At 41.6% G+C, this 24,488-nt stretch overlaps 1 protein-coding gene across 4 annotated transcripts in view; it reads right to left on the reverse strand.

The window, feature by feature from the left end:
- slc36a1 (solute carrier family 36 member 1) overlaps positions 1-24,488 on the reverse strand; it is a 76,885-nt gene that overhangs the window by 24,019 nt on the left and 28,378 nt on the right. For all 4 annotated transcript variants that reach the window (XM_083980413.1, XM_083980415.1, XM_083980412.1 and 1 more), the window contains one exon: positions 22,363-22,532. In XM_083980413.1, the coding sequence (XP_083836539.1) occupies positions 22,363-22,532 (170 nt within the window). The remainder of the gene's footprint in view (positions 1-22,362; positions 22,533-24,488) is intronic.

Below are 24,488 nucleotides of genomic sequence, written 5' to 3' on the forward strand. Positions count from 1 at the left end.
GGAAGAGAAAGGGAGGGAGGAAAGAAACCAGAGGGAGAGTTAAAGTGAGGGAAGATGGAGTTGCAGGGAGCGGCTGACCTTCCCCGGCCGGCAGGAGGTCCATGCTAAAGACAGAAATCCTCCGGCTGCAGCGGCTGATCTGCTTTTAGCTCGGCTGACACACTGAGCGAGCTGACGAGGTCGTCACTCACAGATAAGTTCAGTTTAAAAAAAAAAAGAAAGAAAGAAAAAAAAACTGTGACTTGCAGGTTCAGACGCTGCGCTCTGATTGGCTTCTCAGTCGTGATCTTTAGGGGCCGACTGCTCCTGTCATCTCCAAGTGATCAGACTCATGCAGCGACCGTTAGCTTGTCTTACAACGGAGCTGTTGTAACGACACACTGGAATCTGTGTGTGTGTGTGTGTGTGTGTCTGTGTGTGTGTGAACAGACAGAAAAGGATGGAAAATATTGATCCTCCACCAGTGCAGTCGTACTGATCCTCCACTGCTTCATATCACAAACAGAGCTTGATCTCTTCCTCCTCCACCTGAGTTACCTCTGTCGAACAAACTCCTCCTGCTCTTCACAGCCTGACTGAGTTCCACTAAAGAAAAACCTTCATGCTAAAGAATAAAATAATATTATGAACTTTTCTTGTTGGGACACATCAGTGCAGAGACACGTCAATAAGACTTGTGGGAGTTTTCATTTGCATACGTTTCAGAGGTGTGAAGAGATGAAGCTAAAGAGCGTGGAGATGAGATAAAGGCAATTATATATAAACTCACATTCACCTCAAAACACCTGAGCTGGAAACTAAGGTGGCCCTGAGAGATCAACACACTCCGTCTTAAGGAAACAAATGCAAATACACAAACATGCTGCAGATTCACAAAACATATTTTTCGATTCAAACTCTCCAGGTCTGGTGTCTCCTCCTCTGTGTCTCTAACCCTCCTCTCCTCCATGTGCATCTGTTTCCAACGAAGCCGGTGAGAAATCAATCCATGGAGCGGTGGATAAAGTTTATTTATCATCTACCATGTTACCATGTTGTGTATATCTGTGTAGTCTTATCTGTAGGGCTGGGTATTGTTGAGAATCTCACGATTCGATTCGATTTCGATTCATTAGGTCACGATTCGATTCGATATCGATTCGATTCGATATTGATTGAAATGCTTCGATATCGATTCAGTATCAAGCAGAAATACACAAATAAGAGTACCAGATTTTTTTTTTTAAATAATTATTTGTTTAGTTTCATGCCTTATGAACAGCCATAGTATAACTCATAGCATAACAAAATATGACACTGCTTTAACACTGAACTACAGTGCAGCTAAATTTAAATTAGGCTATGTGTTACTTTCCTCTTGGAAAATAACTCATAACATTTTGAGTAATAAAACAATACAAAACAATATTATTAATAATAGCCTACTGCACAACTGAAAATATTGTAGCGACCCCGCAGTAATGTTCTTGTTATGATGTTTAAGTTCTATGATTTCTGACTGACTGTCAATGTGTATGGTACGGGCAGGTGGGATGAGAAACTGAGGGGCTGGGGTGAGTGTGAGGAAGACAGAGTCCTGTCTGTGTGTAGGTGAGTGAGTGAGGAGGAGCAGAGGAAGAAGTGAGAGCAGCTGTCAGACAGTGTTGCCAACTTGGCGACTTTGTCGCTAAATCTGGCGACTTTCCAACCCCTCTTGGTGACTTTTTTTTGTCAAAAGCGACTAGCGACAAATCTAGCGACTTTTTCCAGTGATATTACAAACGTTTCTGGACCTGAAATCACGTTATCACAGCTGTTTTCAACGAGCAGCGGCGCTGCCGCGGGCACTCACAGGTAGTCAGCCCACACAGTAGTGTCACGGAGCTGCCTCCGCTGCATTCAGAGACGCGCTGCTCCACGCCACAGACATAAAGAGCGCCGCTGGCCGCCGCCGCTGGCCGCCGCCGGCGCACCCACGGAATCGGCGCCCATAAATACAAAATGAATCCCCACATCTGCTTTCAGGTTTGAAGGTGCTGGCTTAACGCTGCTGCTGCTACTCACTCCCATATTGTTATGGTTTGGTCTAGTGCGGCCCCCGTCCGTACAGCGCGAATCACACGAGGGTGTTGCTCGCAGCGCCCCCACTGGCCAGGGGCTTGAATCGATTCAGAAGATTGCTGAATCGATATTGAATTGCAGAGAAAAGAATTGCAATGCATTGCTGAATCGATATTTTTACCCAGCCCTACTTATCTGTCATCAACAAGAGATTACGGGTTACGGGGCGTGTTACGTTTGTGTGGCGGTGTCGCCATGGAGACGAGAGCTGGGACACCGGGTCGGAGGCTCTGAACTTACAAGGTTGGTTTTCAGCCAAGGGACTCTAGGTGGAAAGTCATTGATTTAACCAGCACTAGGACTCTGGAGCTGGTTAATTAAGGTAAAAATGTAGCAGAGTGGGGAACTATGCAAGTCCGCTCGCTTTTCCGCTGTTTTGGTTACGCCCCTCTCGCCCACGTGCATTTGTTTACAACGAAGCCGGTGAAAAATCAAGGTGGAAGACAGAGAGCCTCCGTTCTCACTCGTAACAAGTCACAAGTCATGTAGTTAACCATCACAATTACTCCAGAGCTTTTTAAGGGAGAAATCCTGCTTAGTTCCTCTTTAAGGTAAAAGTCCTGCATAGTTCCTCTTTAAGAACACATGCAAATTCACACAACACAATACAAATGTTTACAGTTGATTCAAAATGCATGCCCACAGGTTCATCACTTTTAAATCTGTTGGTGTGTTGTGCAGCCAGGTTCAACATCTGGTGGAAGGCCTGAAACCAGAGGAGTGGAGGTTGTCGCAGCAGCAGATTGATGCCAATGAAGTCTGGATGAGAATTTCAATCAGTAACAGGTGGTTGTGTTTGGATGTGCACACGCTCTTGGCCATGTGGGGTAACTAACTCATCAGTGGACAAAGGAGAATTTGGAACTGGATCTAAATTCAAGACAAAGTTACAGCCAAACACATTAGGCAGAAGTAACAAGTCCAACTTTTCCCATATGTCTCACTACAGTAATGCTTTTCTCTCATTTCATGTTATTCATTGTTGCTTCCTCTGTGAAAGTGCTTTTTAAACAGATCTCTGGACTCTCACAGTGGGTTCATCACATCTGATCTTTGATTCATTCCCCTCAGACAACGAGGGGTAATTTAGTCGAACTGAGACACGCACAGAAGGCAAAGGCCAAACAGCAGAGACGAATCAGCTCCACACGACGTAAAGGTGAACGTGTGCTCACATCATGTTTCTGAAAGGGTAAAAAATATGACAGCACTAAGGGTCCGACAACATGCAGCATGCATTCCCACTGGCAGGCCACCTTTGTGCCACAGTGCTCCAGGATGAAGAACAAGAAGAAGAAGAAGAGAAAAAAAAGAACAGAAAGAGGAGGAGAAGGCTCACGCGACATCCTCACGTCCTCTCTTGTTCCCGTCAACAGCTTAACGACACACGCTAGCTGCTCATCTCAGGCCCGTGGCAAAGTGACTCAGACAAAGGAAGCACTTTCAGAGAGAGAAAATGAAATGACCAGTGGTGCAGCCAATATAGCTGCTGCTGCTGCACGGACGGCAACAAAACACTGACTTTGTTTTTAATTTACACTATATTACCAAAAGTATTCGCTCACCTGCCTTTACTCATTCTATGAACTGAAGTGCCATCCCATTCCTAACTCATAGAATTCAATATGATGTCGGTCCACCTTTTGCAGCTATTACAGCTTCAACTCTTCTGGGAAGACTGTCCACAAGGTTGAGGAGAGTGTTTATAGGAATTTTTGACCATTCTTCCAAAAGCGCATTGGTGAGGTCACACACTGATGTTGGTCGAGAAGGCCTGGCTCTCAGTCTCCGCTCTAATTCATCCCAAAGGTGTTCTATCGGGTTCAGGTCAGGACTCTGTGCAGGCCAGTCAAGTTCATCCACACCAGACTCTGTCATCCACGTCTTTATGGACCTTGCTTTGTGCACTGGTGCACAGTCATGTTGGAAGAGGAAGGGGCCCGCTCCAAACTGTTCCCACAAGGTTGGGAGCATGGAATTGTCCAAAATGTTTTGGTAACCTGAAGCATTCAAAGTTCCTTTCACTGGAACTAAGGGAATTTATACACCTGGGGCCAGGCCAAGTGATTAGGACACCTGATTCTGATCATTTGAATGGGTGAGCGAATACTTTTGGTAATATAGTGTATGTCTCAGTGAGTATGGCTGGATGGGCGAACACCACTTATGTATTTAAAGCTTCATTAAAAAGGGGCATTATGGAGAGCAACAACTGTCTCGACACGGGCTGAGTTCCCTATTAAGAGTTGTTTTTCTGTGGAGAATATTTTTTGTCATTATGGCAAATTTCAAATTATTATTATTATGGCAATGGCTCCAGAAAAATACATAATGGAGGGGAGATTTTGTGCAGTTTCTTTGTTGTGTATATGATTTGAGTCCTCAGTTCACATCCAAGTTATGAGGTGGCATGGGGGGAAACTATACCCCCATAGTTTCAAGTTTATTTCATTTATTCAGCACCTTAAAGGCAAACAGTCTTTGCAACAAAGTGCTTTAAGTGGCTGGTTGTCTTCGAATCGAATCACACATCTCCAGTTTAAACTTGGCCGCTCATCAAGCATGACATCCAGGTTTCTCACAAGTCGCCGCTTTTGTTGGGGGTTAAGAGATAAAGGGGAGGATTTCTACCTGGGACAGCTCGTCCCCACTAAAGGATCGGGGAGTTCAGTCTCAGAGGGATTTAGCTGAAGGTGGTGTTCCCTCGTCAATAAGGATGTGTCTTATAGACCAACAGAGCTGTTCTGAGACCCGCTCTAAGAATGAAAGGTTCAGTCGGGCATCACCTGCATAGAGTTGATATGAAAACCCATAGAAATGCAAAGCGAAGGGACCCCAGCACTGAGCCTTGAGGTATCCCTGAGGAGGGGCAACAGGAAGTAGATGGTTGGATTGGTCTTTATTATGAAACATTAACAACCCAACATTAGGGTTGTCACCAGAACCGATACTTAAGATACCAAGTCGATGCCAACACGCAAAAAATATGTTGGTACCTGCTTTTTTACGGTACTGTGAGAACCGAATATACAACTTTGCCTTTGGCGAGTCTGAGCACGCGGGTCTCGGTGCGGCTACAGTTGAGTTAGTTATGTGAATGGAAACAAACTTCTTCACATTATGTTGCTGCCAGCTCTTTAAATTCTGTGCAGTTTCAGAAGCTGTTGAATCACAGTGAAGCTTAAAAACAAGAAAGTTTGATGTGAGGTGAATTGAGAAGCATGTGGGTCCCTTTTTCTTTCTTTTTTTTTTTTTTTTTTACCGTGGCATCGGATAAGTATCGAGAATCGTGGAAATCCACCAGCATTGGTACCGACTTCTGAACTACTGAAATTCTGGTATCGTGACAAGCCTACCCAACATGATACAAAAGACTCAGGAGGTGGTGGAGATCAAACCGAGCAAGAGGGGGCATAAATACTGGGCTTTCATGCTTCACTTTGTGAGAAATCCAATGTTAATGTTGCTCTGTTCCAGTGCTAACGAGTTACACCATGCTAACTTTATATGTATTGCACTGCATCTATTCTGTGGCCAAGAATCAGATCAATCCAGTTTTAATCATTTAATGTGTGTCATCTTTATATCAATCTCAACTTTATAGGTTGATATAGCTCATAATGGCTCTCTCCTATCTGTCAGACACACTCAGTAGATTCAACTTTACCAACACTGAGCATTTATTCAGAGCGTTCATTTGAGATTTATTAGCCGATAAAACAGAAGGAGTGAGCCTTCAGGCGATTCTTGTCCAGTCCTGTATAATGAGTGTATCGTGGCAAGTACAACTACAAACAACAAGGCGAAGCCGTGTAGCATTCCTACATCTGCCACTCAGAGGCTCTCTGATCCAAAACAACAGTAACAGCAACACTAAGCTCCTCCATCCCTCAGCTTATCTCTAGTGAATTAGAATAGAGAGTTCACTTCAAAAGACATTTCCCTGCATTGAAATGAACTGACCTTTTGAGTGTAAGTCGCAGCACAGCTCAGCAGAGAGAGGCAGCGTTTGCTCAAGGCTGTCCTCCCTTTTAACTCTTATCTGACCGTTCAAGTTCAAGCCGAAGGAAAACGGTACAGAAGTACAACGGTTTGTTGTCGTAGCAACCAGGAAAGCGGCGTTAACATCAAGGTTCGCTCTGCAGCTCTGCCACTTGAAGGACCTCCTCCGTTCATTCACGAAAAAAAATGAATGAATGAATGTTTTTGGCTTCAGTCGATGCAGCAGATCCTGTGACATTTTCCGCCGTCATTTGAAAAGACGTTGTGACGCTGTAGACGGTCTATCGGCCTATTGATCTCACATTAACAACTTCTGAAAATGTTAAACAACAAATGCCGATACGCGCCAGACACACAGAGTTAACACAACATGAAACTGGTACAATTCCCCCCTCACATTTTAGATTAACACATCACTTCATCTCCTGCTGTTAAATATCCGTTAGGGCTCCCTACTGTTCAAACGTGACGGCAGCTTCAGAGGCATTTAAATTGATAATAAAAAGTTAAACAAGCTGAAAACTTGCACTTTGCAAGAAAAAACTCAAAACATTGGTGTTTTTTGTTTGTTTTTTTAAATCATGAAAGGAAACATGTCTCTACTCTTTGAATTAGGGACACGAAAACTCTTTCTTTTCCACTGATACCAATAATTTCCTGCTTCTCATAACCGATGTCGTTAGTTTTTAACTTTTTTAATAGTTTATGTACACACCTGAGTTTAAGAAAGACTAAGATGTAGGGAGTAAAGGAGTAAAGATGAATGAGCTCTGCCAATAATATAACTGACATCACCACAGTAATCACAACGGAAACAAGAACAGTTATGACTCTTCAAAAATCAACATTTATTATTGTTTCAAATCAACTTAGGAGGCAAATGGACTGAAAATGAGCAAAATCAAGGCTGTGTTTGGTCATTATCATTGGCTCTAGTAATGTCATATCGGACTTATCTGAGTATTTTGGACGATAATTATCTGTATTGATAGTTATCAGCCAATATTGGGCTGATAATTATCTGTACCAATAGTTATTGAGCATCCCTACTTTGAATTGGTTGGAAGAGCACAGGCCCCATAATGACATGATGATTTTGGACAATCAGAATAGAACAATCATTTCCTTATTGCTAAATCCATCTTATAAGTGGAGTTTGATATAAAGTGTAGACATTCTTGGACAAAAACAAAACTTTAGCGTCTATCTGTTGCCGTTTCGTCGTGTGTTTTATTGATATTTTTATTTAGTTTTCTTGACTTTCAGAATACGATTAAAAGCCATTCAGAGAGTGATGCACCTGCTCTTTGTGAAGCTGTCTAGGGTTTTGTTTCTTTGTATGCTGTCAGGCTTTCCGCCACTGCACACACAAACACACACACACACACCGACCACAAGAGCCAAACTCACACTGGTAAAATGCAGCAGCAGCAAGTAGTGATACAAAGACAAAAGCTTCTCCCTGCTGACAGCCTGAGAAACCCATTCACTCCTCTACTCAAAGACGGTCTCTCTCAGAGGTATTCTTTTCAAGATTCACTCTACACATACGCGGACGATGTTCAATCCCATCTTGTACCCGGATTCACAACCAAAAAGCAATCTCCTGCTCCTGGATGTGCATGCAGGAGAAACATGATTCCCTCCTCCAGACCTCCTTCCCCTCGCCTCCTTCATTCAAGTATGCATCAGTGGGAGCTCACTGGAAGCAAGACTTCTTTCTTTTTTTTTTTATTTCTACCCATCTCCACATTCCCAACACACACACACACACTCATGTTCAGCATCGATGAAACCACAAGCGGCCTCCTCGTAAATGACCCGCAGACATGAAGTGGCACATGTATGCATTTATTCCCTTTTATTAGCTTATCAACATGCATGTGCAGAGACCTGCGCGGGGTGGCAAATGTCATCTGCATAATTCTCTATAGGTTCCAATCACAGCTAATAAAGGAAATGAAGAACCCGGGGCTAACAAGAGCCGTGGGTCTGTGACTCAATATCGCTGCTGTGACATGTGGAGTGCAGGGAGGAGAGAGAGAGAGAGACAACGGCGATGGACTGGAGCGCTGGACATTTTCTTGCTCCGAATGAGAATGTCATATTTGCTCATTTGTAATAGTTCATCTGTCAAATTATTCAGAAACTCAGTATCCAGCAGCAACATCCATCACATTACGGAGGCTTCTCTGCAAAGCACCTCACATTATCGCCATTTTTATTGTCAGCCGCACCAGCCACATGAGGATATGTGCAACAAATACAAAACTTGAAACCACCGACATGTATTTTGGAACAAATCGTCCTTGGTAAAAAAAAAAAAGCTATTGCAAGTCTTATGGGAGGTGGTTTTCTGCTGAATTAAGTAGGAACCGAACGGTTACTTGACTAATTGCAGCCTTTCTCAGACGTATCGGCGTCTGCGTGGGCCGATAAGAGCCGAAGTAAAGACTTTTTACCTTCGCAGGTGAACTGCAAACTGTCTGGGTTTAATTTAGAAATGACGTCCTCGCAGTGTTTGATCCACTAGAGAAAAATAATGTTTGTTTTAGTGTCATTCAGTTTGTGGTTCTTCTTATTTATCAAGGAAGGTTTGCTCCACACAACACTGTAGGACTGATGGGGACGTTTACTGTAGCACTGCACTAAGGCTATTTTGAATAATAAAAGTAATTTATTGTTAAACTGTGAAACGTTGAACCTCCAAAACATCTTTGTCTCAAGTGTTTGAACCATATTTGAGGGATCAATGCAAAAAAAAAAAACCTATTAATAAATACTAGGATGTGCAGACAAAAGATGAAGAGATGAAGCTCTGAAACATCATCAGACAAATATATTCGTCAATGATGGTGTTTTTTCACGACGAAAACGAGATGAAGACGAGACGAAATCAATGCCCTTAAACACTGACTGTGACAAAATTAACTCATTGAGTGCCAACCACGTAATTTCTCGTTTTTCGTTCCCATGCGTTGAGTGCCAAAAACGAGATTTTTCGTTTTTTGCTTTTTTTTTAAATTATGAAAATAGACACTTTAATACACATTATATGTAAATTTGGGGACTCTACGACGAGGAGAACTGAAATAGATGACGATCAAAGTCACATGACAGCTCATGATCTGGAAGTTTTTATCATAACTCGGCTTCTGCAAACGAGTTCTGCATGCAGATGCAGCGCAGCTGCTCTGCTCTCACCCGCGCTGCTGCTCCAGCTGCTCCAGCTGCTCGGAGCAGAAACAGGAAGCTCTCAGCCGACAGTCCCGCCCGGTCTTCAGCTGGAGCAACACCGTGTCCTCCCCAAAGTCCTCCCGCGGTAAAATCTGATGGTCTCTGGGCCAAAGCAGACCGGCATCACCGACCCGTACCACAGCAGGACCGCGACCACCGGCGGGACCGGTCTTCCCGAGCCGCGGTGGCCGACTGACCCTCACGCTCCGCGGGGAGAAGCTGTGACACGGCACGGTGCGTCTGTGTTATTGTTGTTTAGTGGCGCCCCCCCCGCCCCCGCTGGTGGTTTTGTGAATAGAACAACCATTGTTGTATATATTTATCTTATACGAGCCCTTTGATCCAGAAATGCGAGTGTCAGAAGAGCGACAGACACAAACAGAGCACCTTTCATAAAAGACGCTCTATCTCCTTTTCTAGAAAAAAAGGAGGGATTTTGGTGAAACCCAGCCATGTTTAGCTTGACTTTTCTCAGGAACGGAGGCACGTAGAAACAAACGGTTTGTGGTCATTTGAAGCATAAAGTTAAACCTTTCAAATGAGCTACAGTATGTGTTGGTGGCAATAATATAGAATACACTATGGCTCTACATAAAAAGTCAAAAATGGTCTAAATTGCCGGTACACTTGACTAAAACTTTGGAAAGGAGCGCGGCACTCAATGAGTTAACACGCATTTTTTGTTGTCGAAAAAAGACGAGACGAAATCTACGTAATAAAATGCCTTTTTTGTCACAGACTTTTAAATTATGAATGTATTTATTGGTTTGACTAGATTAATTTTGATTAACATTACTGTCAATCTGCTTTCAAAGACTAAAAAAAGACTAGACTAAAAATAGACTACTGTAAAATGCCAAGACTTTTAGTCGACTAAAATGTGACTGAACAAAAAAGAATACCTGTTGACTAAATATGACTAAAACTAATAAAGGCAATTGACAGAAGACTAAGACTAAAGCTAAATTGAAAAATAGCTGACAAAATTAACACTGCTCTGAAAGACAAAAAAAACCCATGTGACCATCAGATTCCTTTAATACACAAAAACAAACATCAATGCTGTTTGAGATTTAACTGTGCTAATTACGTCGTTTTCTTTTTTCCAATCTTCTTCATTGGTTTAATGGCGCTCGGCTAGAGAATTAGTGCCACTAGCTGTTTCTCTTGATGACCAAACGCGGAATATTTGCATATTAATGTCATCTGCAAACGTGCAAAGTGAAGCAAAGTGGTGAAGCGATAACAAGATCAGTGCATCACACACACTGCGCTACAGATTTGATACTAAGCCTACACACATACGTATTCTTTGTAAACACAATGAAACGTGGACGTGCGCCTCCGTCCTCCTCATTACTGGTAGATTGGCCATCGATTTGCAGTGCGCCTGCTGCAAACACAATTACTTCTTCAGTGCCTTGTTTTTGACAGAATAAGCTGTTTTGAAGACTTCGTTTTGCTTCTTTTTTTTCTTTTCCTCGCCGCCTCGGGCGTCAACACCGACTTCCCCGCCCCCGGCTCGTTTTAGACCGAGTTACGGGACGGTGTCGTCAATTCAGAAATGTAATTTGTGCCATCGATCACGTTTTGCCAGAGAATAAAAAATCAAAAGCAAAGAACCGGGCGGCTCACAGGAAGGATCAATGCAGCGCCTCTTGAATTAGTTTTTCTGAGCGCACTGATGGGATTAAACCATTTAGTGGCTGCTCTGGAAGCACTTTGTGTATCCATCCAATAATCCGTTCATTCTCCACCACTTCTCCAGGTCTGGGGTTTTGTTCCAGTTCAAAGCAGCTCAAACGTCTGAGAGATGGTGGGTACCGAACTGTGTTTTTGAGTCTGGTGGTCCTCGAGAAGGAACCACGGTAACCCTTTAATTTATAGACCGTTAGTTGCGTAGTAATCTCAAGAAATAGCCAAGAAATAATTGTCAATTTCATAGTAATGTTTTGTTTTTCAAAAGATTACACATTCTTTTTTCTCCAAGTCCTTGCAATTGACCTATGTTTTTGGGCAATTTCTACGCAATCAATCGTTATTTCTTGGCTATACTTCTCGACATTACTATGAAATTGACCGTTATTTCTAGGCTATGTCTAGATTTTATGACCCAATGAATTGTTATTTCTTATTTCTTATCATGTAATTAACTGCCTGTAAATTAAAGGGTTACCAGAACCTCCACAACCGCATCAACTAACTCCCTTCAATAGAAAGGTCAGCAGTGCTGTCCTTTACACGTTTATCTGATGCCATTTTTTTTTAACTATTTATAACTCACAGCTGTTTTGTCTGAATGACAAAAAATCACTTAGAGCTAGGTGAAGCCAGAGATGGGCAGAGTTTGCCAACTGCATCGTCAGCAAGAAGCCAGAATTGGATCCTGAACTGGACACGCTTCCTCCCTGGAGCTGCATTCAGAGTTTCTGTTCATGAATAATGGGTCATAAAGACCAAAGTTGGCAGAGTCCAGTCCAGTAGCCTCCAAAAGATGTGTTTGACCTACTGCCAAGAATACAGTGGCAGACGTATCTCATGGCTCCAATGTCACACCAATCGAAGGTTCAGGAATCACTCTGGGGCTCCACAGCAGCCTCAACAATCAATAACTACGGCAGCCTGCGGTGGACAAACTTTCATACATATCTCCTCAGTTTTCTTGAAGTAACTGGATCATTTTCTTGAGTTCCCTTGATAACAACATAATTTAACCAAATATTTATTGGCATTCATATGTATTTACACATATATTTTGGTTTACATCAGATTTTTCTTTGTTGCAACTTAGGCTCATTGGATTGTTTCTGACATTCTTCTGCATAAATCACAAATACACTCGGGCAGTTCTCCTAAGACAGCCAGGATAACAACATAATTAAAGATAATTCAAGACATCGGTCTATATTGGCTGTCCATTGAAGGAAACATTAGAAATCTGTCTCTTTAATCGAGGCCTGACAGCGGCTGAAACAACTTTATATCTCATCGTAGACTACATAAAAGTTGACCAACTTCAGGACCCTGGGCGTCTCTATGGATACTGGATGATGATTGGATGAAGCCAATCAAACAAAAGTTCTGCTTTCTTGAGATTTTGACTAATTTATCCAGTTATTTTGGGAAAACGGAGGGAATACAATGAATGTATGGCCACTTTGGATTTCATTAAGTAGCTGTATTGTGTCTTATCTAAACATTAGCTTTTAAATATCTCCTAAAATCCAAATTTTTTTCTAAACTACGGACACAACTACTGGTGATTAACTTGAGAAATGTCCTGAACAAACACGTATCTGTTGCTTGATACAGTGTGAGCACATTAAAACTGTACCCCGACTCATCGCAGCGCTCTGATCTGAGTTTCAACAGGGACTGGAAATCTCCACCCTGACAGCTTTACTGTAATGTGAACATAATGATGTCTAAATGAGTAGAAGTCTGCCCCCTACTGACCCCAACGCGCCTCAGCACCTCCACACTCTTAAATCACAGTCAGCAGTCTGGACCGTGTGGAGGCGCGGAGACGACAACAACAGAGTTAAAGGATCAGCAGTCCTGGCTGAGTGGGAATCAATAGCAATTGGAGGATTATTGCTGCTATGAATAGCCCGGCGGAGCTATTACAGGGAACTGTTTGCTGCTGCTTTCTGCTGAATGTGAGTTAACAAAACAAGCTGTGAAGTTACTGCGGTTTCATTTCCATTCACATGACACCTACTCCATCACTGAGGCCGGGGAACACGAGTCTGGGTGAACACATGTGCAACCGCAAACACCTTCATCATCATCGTCACACACAGGAAATCAGCTGCTGGTCCACGGGAGCACATACACTACGTCAACACATAAACCTCCACACACAAGCGCACTCAACTGCACTGTGTTGTTGTACAAAAAAAAAAGAAAAGGAGAAATAAATAAATAATCATGAAACACACAGCAGGTAGATTAGAGGACGGCCGCTCTGGAGTGTGTTAGGGTTAGGGTGTTTCTTTTTTTTTTTTTAGATTTATATTTTTTTTATTTTCCAACATTCTCATTCATAATCATAACAAAACAAGTGACAAACATCATTCACACACACAAAGATAATCATAAAAAGAAAAACAACCCACCCCGTCCCTCCCTCCCACCCACCCGCCCCGAGGAGCCGTCCCACTAACACATTGGTCGCATACGCCTGTACCTACATAAATACCACATGGCTTGAGGCATATAAATAGAGAAAGAAAGAAAAAGAAGAAGACAAGAAAAGAGAGAGAAAATAAAAGGAGAAGCATTTCTATGTAATAATAAAAAAATATATATAAATGTATAGACACACATCCATGCAAAAAATAAATAATGGTGATAAAGTTAAAATAAACAAACTCCATTCAAAAAATAACTTATGATAATAAAATTAAATAAAGGTGGCAAGAAAATTGATGAAAATAAATAGGTAAATACATAATCAAAAAATATACAACAAAATAATGCTAAATTCATTTTGTGTCATTCATATACTCCAGATATTTCCCCCATTTCAAAAGGTACAGTTCCATTTCATCTTGTATCCTGTGTGTCATTTTTTCGTATGCTGCTATTTTTCCCAGTTCTACCATCCATGCCTGGAACGGAGGCTCTCCAGATTCTTTCCAGTTCCTCAAAATAATCTGTCGACCAATCATAATTGCAGTCTGTATCCACTGTTGAATAGGTTTAGGGAAGGCAGCAAGCCCCCCACCATCTCCTAATATGTACAGTTTCTGGCAAAATACAAAATCTTTTTTCACAACACTAACAATAGCACAATTAATCTTTTTCCAATATTAGGGTATATATAAGGGTTAGGGTGTTTCAATACGTCGCAGGACTAATTTGCCTAATCTTCACAGAGGAAACGCTAACAGGGAAGCACAGAGGGACTTTTACTTCCTGGTTAAGTTGCTCCTGCTTCATCGTACCTGGAAATAATTGGTCACAGAGGGATGGAAGTCATAGTAGTAGTAGTAGTAGTAGTGGTGGTGCAGTAGTAGTAGCTCAGAAAATCAGAAAACCCTCGGGGGGGCCGACTCCCACCTCCTTCGGTCTGACTGTTTAAGCAGATCAGCTGACACAAAGGACTTTTATATACAAACATGGACAAAATGTTTGTTGATGAGAACAGTTCAGCAAGAGGAAGATGAAATGATCTCCAAAAGGTGTAAAGTTCAACATGAAACACTCTTTTTTCAATATTTTAATCAATATCAGTGTATTATTTTAGTTTTCTACAGTTTCAGAGTGAAACGGGGAAACAAAGCAGCAGCCTGTAAAAGAATGGGAAACCCAGGAGACTTGAGCTCTCAGGTATCAGACAAGATATTTACTATTTACACACTGTGATAGTTTCCAAAGGGAGGGGTATTCGTTACTAACTACCAAACCTTTGCTGTAGGCCCTTTCCTGTGTCATAATGTCTAGAAATAAAGTTCAATTTCATTGTAAAGTCGAAGAAATATAGCCAAGAAATAACGGTCGATTGCAAGGACTTCATGGAGAAAGATTCTGGCCTTTCCCAAACAATTCAAAGCATAAAAAGCATGTGTAATCTTTTGCCTTTATGAAAAATATGACATTACTATGCAATTGACCGTTATTTCTAGGCTATTTCTTGACATTACGACGCAATTAATTGTTATTTCTTGACATTATCACGTAATTAACGGCCTGGAAAATAAAGGGTTACCAAATTATATTGTTTAAAATGTAAAGGGATTGTGTCATGTGTAACTTTATGCCTTTTGGAGATAATTTCAGCTCCCACTGTTCACATTAACAGACATTTTGATCAGGGGTGCCCAAACTTTTGCATGATACCACAGTATATTCAATGTCGTCTGGTAAAATACTTCACCTTCCATGTTTTACCTCCAGCTGTAAGAAGTGGAGGCCGTTCTGTGACTTTGTTTGCTGCCTGGCAGTGACGCCTTCAAAGTGCCAGATGATCTGCTGGTTGTCACTCTTCAATTTCTGTGTGTAAATCAAACTAATAAAAAAACTCCAAAATACAATAGAAAGAACACGGAGCAGCTGAAAAGCTTTTTACAGCGGTCGGGGGAAGGACGGCACCGTCGAAATTAGGGTTGCACGGTATAGAGGGATTATCTGTTTACCAACAAATCAGGATGCGTGCGCAACCTGACTGCAGAAAGAACCGGTTGTCATGGTTACCTCTATGGATCTAGTGTAGTCAAAGCGGTGTTTGCTAGCGATGTTGTCGGCCTACCACAACAGTTTATCACCTACTGATGTAGTGTGTGTTTTATACATAGACTGTAGGTTTTATAACGGCAGGAAAAAAAAAAAAAAAAAACGTCAGGACGGAGGATCGCGTTTGTACCGCGGCAACGGAAACTCAGCCACGGGACAAGACACGGACTCTCACAGCACGGCGTCGGTCATCGGTCATCGGTAAAAACAACACTGTCACTGTGCATCCCTAACGTTACCTACAGCTGTTTAACAGACAATCATGTTCAGGAAAATACTCACGATTACAAAACTCAGTGTCTGTGAGGACTGAGCTGCTGCCTGGTCAGAGACGAGGGAAGAGGACGGACCTGTCTAAAGTCTGGAACAACTGCATAACGTAACTGTAACGTTACATGCATGGCTGTACCGGTAATGTAAAACAATGTATCTTAACGTTAATTAATGTCAGCTTGCTTTCCATTAGTATGTGACCTCGTCTTCAGTCACTGTCGTAGTAAACATTTCACAACTCATTGGCTGCAGTTATAACGTTACAGCTGTGCCTGTGAGCATTTAGCTTTATCACCATTCAAACCAACGTTTATAACACGTTATATTGCTCGAAATTAATCGCCAATGTACTATTTTCTCTCTCGTTTGCCTTGAAATGGGTGCGAGTTGACGGTATTCTGTTAAATTTGCGCGTTTTGTTATTTTTATCAAAACAATTAGTGCAACTTCCAGCACAAAAAGACCTGATCACGGCTCTTGCTGCTCTCTTTCTGCAGGCGACATGCGCAGTAGAACGTCTGTGACGTAGGCTGGTAATCCCTCTATACCGGTACTAGATTGGTACCGGGGTACTAACGCATTTAAAACGGTACCATACTGCGCTTAGATGGGACCGGTACTTTCATTCTGCGCCGCCGGCAGCGGTGACGTCGCCGCGTGAAGTCGCCGCATTGTAATTTGAGCCGCGAGGAGCGAGAGAGCGAGTCACAAACGAAGCAAGGTGCTTTTTATCATTACCGTTACAGCGCCACCTGTCCATGTGCCTGTGTTTGTGTGTGTGTGTGTGTGCGCCGCGCGCGAGAGAGACACGGCCGCCACAGCCTCGTTAATAAGTTTTGTTTTTACCGCGGATCACCACTGGCTGCATGCTCTCTCTGTCTCTCTCTCTCTCCCTCTCTGTGAGTGAGTGAGCACGGCGAAGCAGCGCTACGCAGAGATGAATTAACGGAACGATATTGCGTTGATGGGGGTGGGGGGAACAGAATCAATTTGGTCTACATATGGGAAACAATAGGTGTATGTTTGAGTAACATGAACAAATGTGTTTCATTCTATAAACTACTGATAACAATTTCTCCCAAAAATTACAACTGGTCAAAATAACAAAAAAAAGATGCAGTGTTTTCAGACCTCAAATAATGCAAAGAAAACAAGTTGATGTTCATTTTTAAACAGACATTTTTTAATTTAGGAAGAGTTCAGATTAATATAGATGGAATGTTAATCCTGCAGCAGCAGTAACTGTTTACTGATTTCCTGTTTTATGGTCCAAAATTTTTCTATTAAAATAAAGACAATAATGACATTTTTTGTGTTCTCTTTTTATGTGGAAAAGTACCGAAAAGTATCGAAAAACATGTTGGTACCGGTATCGTGACAACACTAGTCGAAATTAAGGTGTCGCTCAGAAGCCACGGCAGTTTATCAGATCATGTAAAGGAAGGAAGAAAGAAAGAAAGAAAGAAGTCCGAGCCCAGCGAGTACTGTCAGTCAAGCAAAGATAATCACAGGCCCATTCTGTATTTATGCGCTCGCTGTGACTGAACTGATGGCGCCACCTTGGTTCGGTTCACAACACGTGAAGTTGCGCAGGAAATTGTGTTCGAGAGAGAAGAAGAAAAAGAAGAAGGAGTGGTGGATTCGCTGCTGCCCCTGACATTTATTCTCTGTCTTTTTACAAAAGCTCCTCCAACCACATCAACGTTTCGTTAACCATCTTGGTTTTTTAACAGCAGCAGCAGCAGCAGCTCAAGCGATCGATACGGCGCCTGTATACATTTCAACACGTTGCCAAGGTGACTGAGATTAAACAACACTTAAAGGAACGTTTAACTAACGGCGGCTACTTCCTGTCTTCAGCACAAAAAAACAACAACCAAGGTCGCTCTGAATGTGTCTTTCTTCATGTTTTCTTTAGAGAGACTCAAACAACAGCTGAGTGAGTGAATCTTAAGCTGTTTAACAACGTCTGTCAATAGATCTTGTATCTTTTAACTAATATCCTCGTAAATCCATAAGATACCAACAGTTTAATTATAAATAAACAAAGTGATGGTGTCGAGTAAGGGGAAAATGAAGTAATTATTGAACGTCTCACAGGATAAACTGGTCGTTTGCAACAGCAGTAAATTTAGATTTGTAACTGTGGCTGTACAATACTGGACTAGACTTCAAATCAATACCATGATGAATTCAACATTTTACATTGATTACATTCAATGAATAATTATTTTGTTTTTGTTTGGTTTTAGTCCTGATTAATACAGTTGGTTTATTTTCTCTAAATGATCTGTTCTTTAACTTTCTAACTGGTTATTTAATGAATATTTGAAGGGATGAAATGAAAAAGTCTTATGAAAAAAAAAGCCAAATTTAAGTTTTAATGCAAAAGGCAAGAGTAGTAATTAAAGGTATAATGTGTAGGAATTCCCCCCATCTAATCTAATCTAATCTAGCGGTGCAGTTGCATATCTGAACGTATTCTTGATGTTGCATTCACGTGAAATGGGGCGGACGTCAGACAGACAACAGATGCTGCATGTAACAGGATAAACAAGCGTCTCTGTAAACAAGGCGTGACAACCTGTTGTCATGGTGATGTGGTATTGTTTTACCGTCTTTCTCTGGTGGAGTAAAATGACATCCGGTTGGTTTGCCGACGGCCGTCTGCCTGACTGCACCTGAATGCAACACCGGTGCCTCCGTCCTTCCTCACACTACACAGTGGTGACAGTTTTAACAGGCCGTTTCCGTGGTTACCTACGGTCACGCTGCCACTCAATGTAAAAAATGGCGATGCAACATGGCCGCCTCGGTTCGGTGCGTCGCCCACTTATGTATTTGTAACGACTTGTAACAACTCATTCTACCAGAAAGCTTTCATTTGTATGCGGGTGTGATTCGACTTGAGTGAAATACGTATTTATGAAAGCAATATTAGATTTTTGCTAATAAAAAGCCAAATAAGTTACATACTGGGGCTTTAAATTAAATAATTTGCATTTGGGCACAATGGTTAAAAAAAAAAGAAAAAAAAAAGGATTCAGTGCCCATCCATCCATGTAATCTGATTACATCCTCATGTATCTGTGCCTGTTTCTCTGTAGCACCGACAGTGTAAATGAGAACGAATTGCGGCTCAGGTGTTTCAGTCAGTGACTCGATGCCGTTTCATTAGCGGACAGACTTTAACTCAAATAACGTTTAGATCGACCAATTTAAAACAAGCAGAGACTTTACTCAGCAGATTCAACCAATTATCTCTCGGCAGCGGCACAAAACAAGGTGTGTGGCCGGTCGCTACGCCGTGTTACAATCTGTGAAAAAAAACGGCAGGTGTAAAAAAAAAACCAAGGGCCACGTTGTCGTTATGGAGAGGCGACTGAACCGGAGGAATCTAAAGTTCGTACGGTGAGCGGCTCTGTGCAACCGCCACCGACAAATGACTCCTCTCTTTGTTTTTAAAATGTCACCGGTGCCCCAATCCGACCAGGTCGCACAAAGACGAACCCACTGTGACCTCCTCGGCCTCATGGGAACAAACACACACAAACACACACATCTCCAAAATATCACATCGTCTTGACTCAGCTGCTCCACCAACAGTTGGAGAATCCAAAGTTTATAAAACTTTATCTCTCTCTTTCTGATTACTGATCGATTCTCAGTGACATTCGTTCCTCTACCGCCGTCTAGAGTCTCATCAGTCTGTTCAACAACGTTCCTATTGGCTCCAGATGTTGCTGTCACAGCCAATCACAGTGACTTGTTTGTGTCCTCTGAGAGTTTACGCAGAATAACTGTTTTTTATCATCACGAGCTCAGACTGAGGAGAGTTTTACTGTAGCGACAGGAAAGTGATTCATTATAAACAACTGCACCAAAGAGTGAGAATAACTCATGAGCAGGTGAAAAACAACGTCAGCAGCTGATCGATGTTTTCCTCTCTGTTAACGGCTTCCAGCAGGATGAAGCTTCATGTTACAAAGCTCAAATCATGAGTTCAGGTCTCAGTCCAGTCGAGCTTTGACCTTCAGGATGTGGTGGATCATGAGATCGACATCCAACACATCTGCAGCAGCTGTGTGACCTGTGAATCTCTGAGGAACTTTTCCAGCACCTTGTTAAATCTACACCAGGAGCTATGGACCTGGGGCCGTATTCCTAAAGATTCTTAGTGCAAAGAGTTGCTCCTAGTGGCCAAATTCTAAGAAAATTCTTAGAATCATGATGTTTTCTTAGAATTTCTCCTAAAAGTTAAGAGTAGATCCTAGTAAAGATAAAAGCCTATTCCTAAAGAATCCTAGCTCTTAAGAGAGCTCCTAAGGTGGGATCTGTTAAGAGTAGGGAAGAGGACTTTTAAGTGGCTTAGGAGTTCCCTAAGCAGAGGACAGAATGGTGGACAGAAGAGGCAGGAGAGATATTCTCCAAACACTGGATGACAGTGAATTAATGAAACGCTACAGATTGTTCCTGTTCCAGTGGGTTGTTCTTTTCTTCTCCATTGCTGTTCACTGGTTTGTGGTAGATTTCAAAGCCACCCAACACTGCTTCTTATAGGCCGGTCAGCAATCACTGAAAGCTGAGCCATTTTACCCTCGTTAATACCAAATTGAGTTGAAATGTTGAAAGTTGAAAGTGCAAAAATTACCAGCATGGTAATTAATATAAGCAAGTTTCACTATGTGAATACTGTGCAAGTTTTCACACATTTTGTAGGATAATTTTTAAGTATAGCTTACTATTCATTTAACAGATAGGCTATTTTGTTTTATGTGAAATATTTTTTACAATTACACAGTCTTTATAAGATTGGATTCTATGGTTAAATTTATCAATTTGAGGGTCCATCCTTTGCCGATTATCACCAAAATTATATTTTTTATCTAGCTTTTTTTAAAGTATATTTTTTGGGCTTTTTGGCCTTTAATTGACAGAACAGTTGAGAGAGAGACAGGAAGCAGAAAGAGGGGGAATGACATGCAGGATAGGACTGCTCTACCAACTGAGCTAAACACCGCCCCTTTATCTAACTTTATGGATCAACCAATCACAGCGTTTGAAATGATGACTCATACCTAGCAACGGGGGTCAACCACACCTCCTCACTAAGATAGGAGTTTCTGTCCACTCCTTGCTCAGAGTTCTCTGAGAGGGTTCTGGAATCACTCCTAAGCTAAAACTCCTTGCTAGGAATTTTTAGGTTAAGTTAGGAGCTCTCTGAGAGGATTCTTAGAATCTTTAGGAATACGGGCCCTGGTATCTAACTAAGAGTGGATTCAGACCTGGAGTTTCACCACAAAGATCGGTTCGTTTAAAGGTTTTGTAAAGAAACCCTGAAGCAGTCAGCAGTGAAACTGAATCTGGGTTGTTGCTTTGTCTTCCAACTTGACAACGAACAGAAAACATGCATCAGTCCAAGTGAAGAACGACCTCCACGGGACCAAAGTGAGTGTTATTGACTGGCCTGCACAAAGCTCTGACTTGAAATCTGGAGGAGCTGGAGAGATTTCCCAAAGAAAAATGAGCTGGAGTTCCACAGGAGACGTGTCAGAGACTTGTTATTGAAAACTAAAACAAACAACTTTACTCTGTTATCCAGCAACAAGGACTCACAACCGACTATTCGCATCAGGGGGCTGATAACTTTGACTCTGGTAGTTCTTTGTGACATAATTTCATGTCTGTGTGCAAAGTAAATTATTTCAAGCATCCAAAATACAACTATGATGTTTGACAACACTGTGTTAAAAAATATTTGCTCTGTTTAACAGCACTTGGAAAATATTTGCAAAAAGGGGGGCTAATCATTTCATCCTCAACTGTATATAGGACGGCTCGGGTCCCTTTTTCTTTTTTACATTTTTGGCCGGGTTCGGGTTGGCTTTGGCCTGAAAATACCGTATTGACCCGAATATATTTTTTTCCGTCGAAAAAAGTCTGAAAAAGATGAGTCGTCTTATATTCGGGATCTAGATATTTACAGGGTTCCTACACATTTGAAATTTCCAAATTCCATACTTTTTCCAGACCCTAATTTCCAGACTTCTCGGTAAAAAAAAATCAAATTATTTGTGATATTTGAGTAAATAGATGTGCATGATATAAAAAAAAAGCAAGCAATGTATCGTTTGTTTTCATTATTCTGAATGTGTATGCCATTATGTAACCAAATCATTTCCTGGAGATTGTAGCTAGGTACAATAGCGCATACAAAATAATTAACCCAAATAACTTCAGATGAGACCAAACCCAGATAAGTAATAAGATAAATATATTTCCATACAATAGTTTCCATTTTCTATACTTTTCCAGACCTGGAATTGTACAAAATCAAATTCCATACTTTCCATAATTGCGTAGGAACCCTGGATTTATATATGTGACACCAAACAACGTCTCCCCAAGCAAGTCAGAGCTTTTCTTTCTCTCACACTCATACATACATACATACATACATACATACATACATACATACATACATACATACACCAGGCAGTGACCAGTACTCACATGTGAAGATGACCAGGACGGTGCGCAGCAGGAGGTCGACGGCCGTCTCCCAGCGCTCCGACACGCGGGCCACCACCGGCGGGATCAGGATCTCCGCGGGGACGTAGAACTGGAGGGCGAAGGTGATGAAAATACCGAAGCAGTAGAGCAGCTTCACGGCCTGGTAGGTCCTGGATGTCATCACAGAGGTGCATGGAGGAGGGAAAAAATAAATAAAAAAAAGTTAGAGAGCAGAAAGAAAAAAAAAAGGCAAACAATCATGTTCAGATCAGTTCAGTGCAGTGAGAGGAAGTTAATCAAAAACCACTTGTAGAAACAGAAAACGAGCCCCAGCGCCAGGATCCATCAGAAACATATTACAAGATGAAGAGGAATCAATAGGCGGCGCTTGTTAAAACACACATAAACACCGACTGTCCACTCACTGCTCACTGTTTCTTTTTCAAATACAGATACTGGTAATTACAATCTTTCTGCTTTCAACCTCATTAAACAGACAATTTGTTCCACTAATTAGCGACATCAGTCCAGTCGTTTGAAAAGACGGTGCTGGTCTCCTGCAGCTGCGATGATAGTAACGAGTAATGAGCAAACAAATCTAATCAGAGCGGTTTTTGGTTTTTTACCAACTTTATTATCTCTGAAAAGCAAAATGAGCTCACGGACGGAAAATGAAATGAGGACACATCGGAGCCGAAGATGAACGGGGGCAATAACGGCCGCTGCAAACCGAACCAGACCAGATAACACACACAAACACACACACACACACACACACACTACAAATCTGTCTAAAAGTTAGTTTGCTCCGAGGTCGTGGAAATTATTTTCCTGACCTACTTCCTTCCTGGAGACGTGTTATTAGCTGGCTGTCCACCGGGAGGTCGCTGCCTCTTTGCTAAAACTAATAACTGCAGATGTTTCCAAATCCATCAATTACACAACAACGTGTGAATTTTACAGACTCGGTCTCGACTGAGGTCCTGGGGCAAAAAAAGTTTAGTGACTCGGCTCCTTTTACCTCCTCACTACTCCCTGTGATGTATTTTTCCTGTTTCTTTCCTCATAAACCACCTATTCTCTGGTTTGCTGTGAGACAATTTGATCAAATTAGTTCAGGATTATACAACAAATATGCACTAAATAGTTTAAATGTCTGGTTATGTGAACTATTTTACTAATTTATACTGTTAATACTGTAAGTCTGATATTTGGGAGGTGGGATGTTTAGTTTAGTTTAGGTTCCTGTTTTAGTTTTGTTGGACGTTGGTTTTGTGGCTCAGAGCAGCTTATTGTTCAATAAATCAAATTACCACCATTAATTAACAGCTTCCCCACATTATAACCCAGAGGCTTCATAGTTATTGTTTCATGTGCAACACTTCTCGTTTTTTGGGTTACAGTCTAATTAATCCGACGGCCTTTTGCCAGATATTTCAGATTCTGCTTTCAGAGTGAAATTATGGGCAAATAGAAAATGTAAAAACCTGCTAAAAGAGTTAAAGCCGTTTGGTACCATCAGTCTTTTGTTGGTTCATCTGCTATCTTTGTAGTAATTTGTTAATACAGTCTAATAGAAAGTGAGTATCTAATTATTCTGAGGCCGGCCACTAGATGGCGTCGTAGACCATTCACACTCTCATTTGCTTCAGGGAGAGAAGAGTTAAAAGCCATTAGCAGTAGCAGTCATTCCTCTACACCTCCCTCCTCCCTCTGATTTTGAATGACTATCGTGAATGCTTTGACTATTAAATGTAAAAAATACAAATGCTTTTATTGTTATTATATTGTGTGAACACTGTAATAAAAATGTGTTATTCGTCAATCGTCTGTCACCACCAGAGTGTGGGCAAAACAACCTGTTACAGTCCGTAATGAGCACATGACACATTCCTCAAATTACTGACAGGGGCAGATTAAACTCCCTCAGTTCTTCATGTTTTTAAGATGTAGTCAGTGACAGCCCCCCCAACCAAGTACTGAGTGCATAAAGATGGACATATTTGTCAGAAGGCTAACATTTCCAATTAAAAATGTTGTTTAGTTTTTTTAAAGGAGAAAAAAATTGGTCCTTTGTGACATTTAATTTTTTGGGGATACTAACTTTCAGGTCTTCATTTAATGTT

This window comes from Trachurus trachurus (genome assembly GCF_905171665.1).
Source record: "Trachurus trachurus genome assembly, chromosome: 10".
Classification (NCBI taxonomy): Eukaryota; Metazoa; Chordata; class Actinopteri; order Carangiformes; family Carangidae; genus Trachurus; species Trachurus trachurus.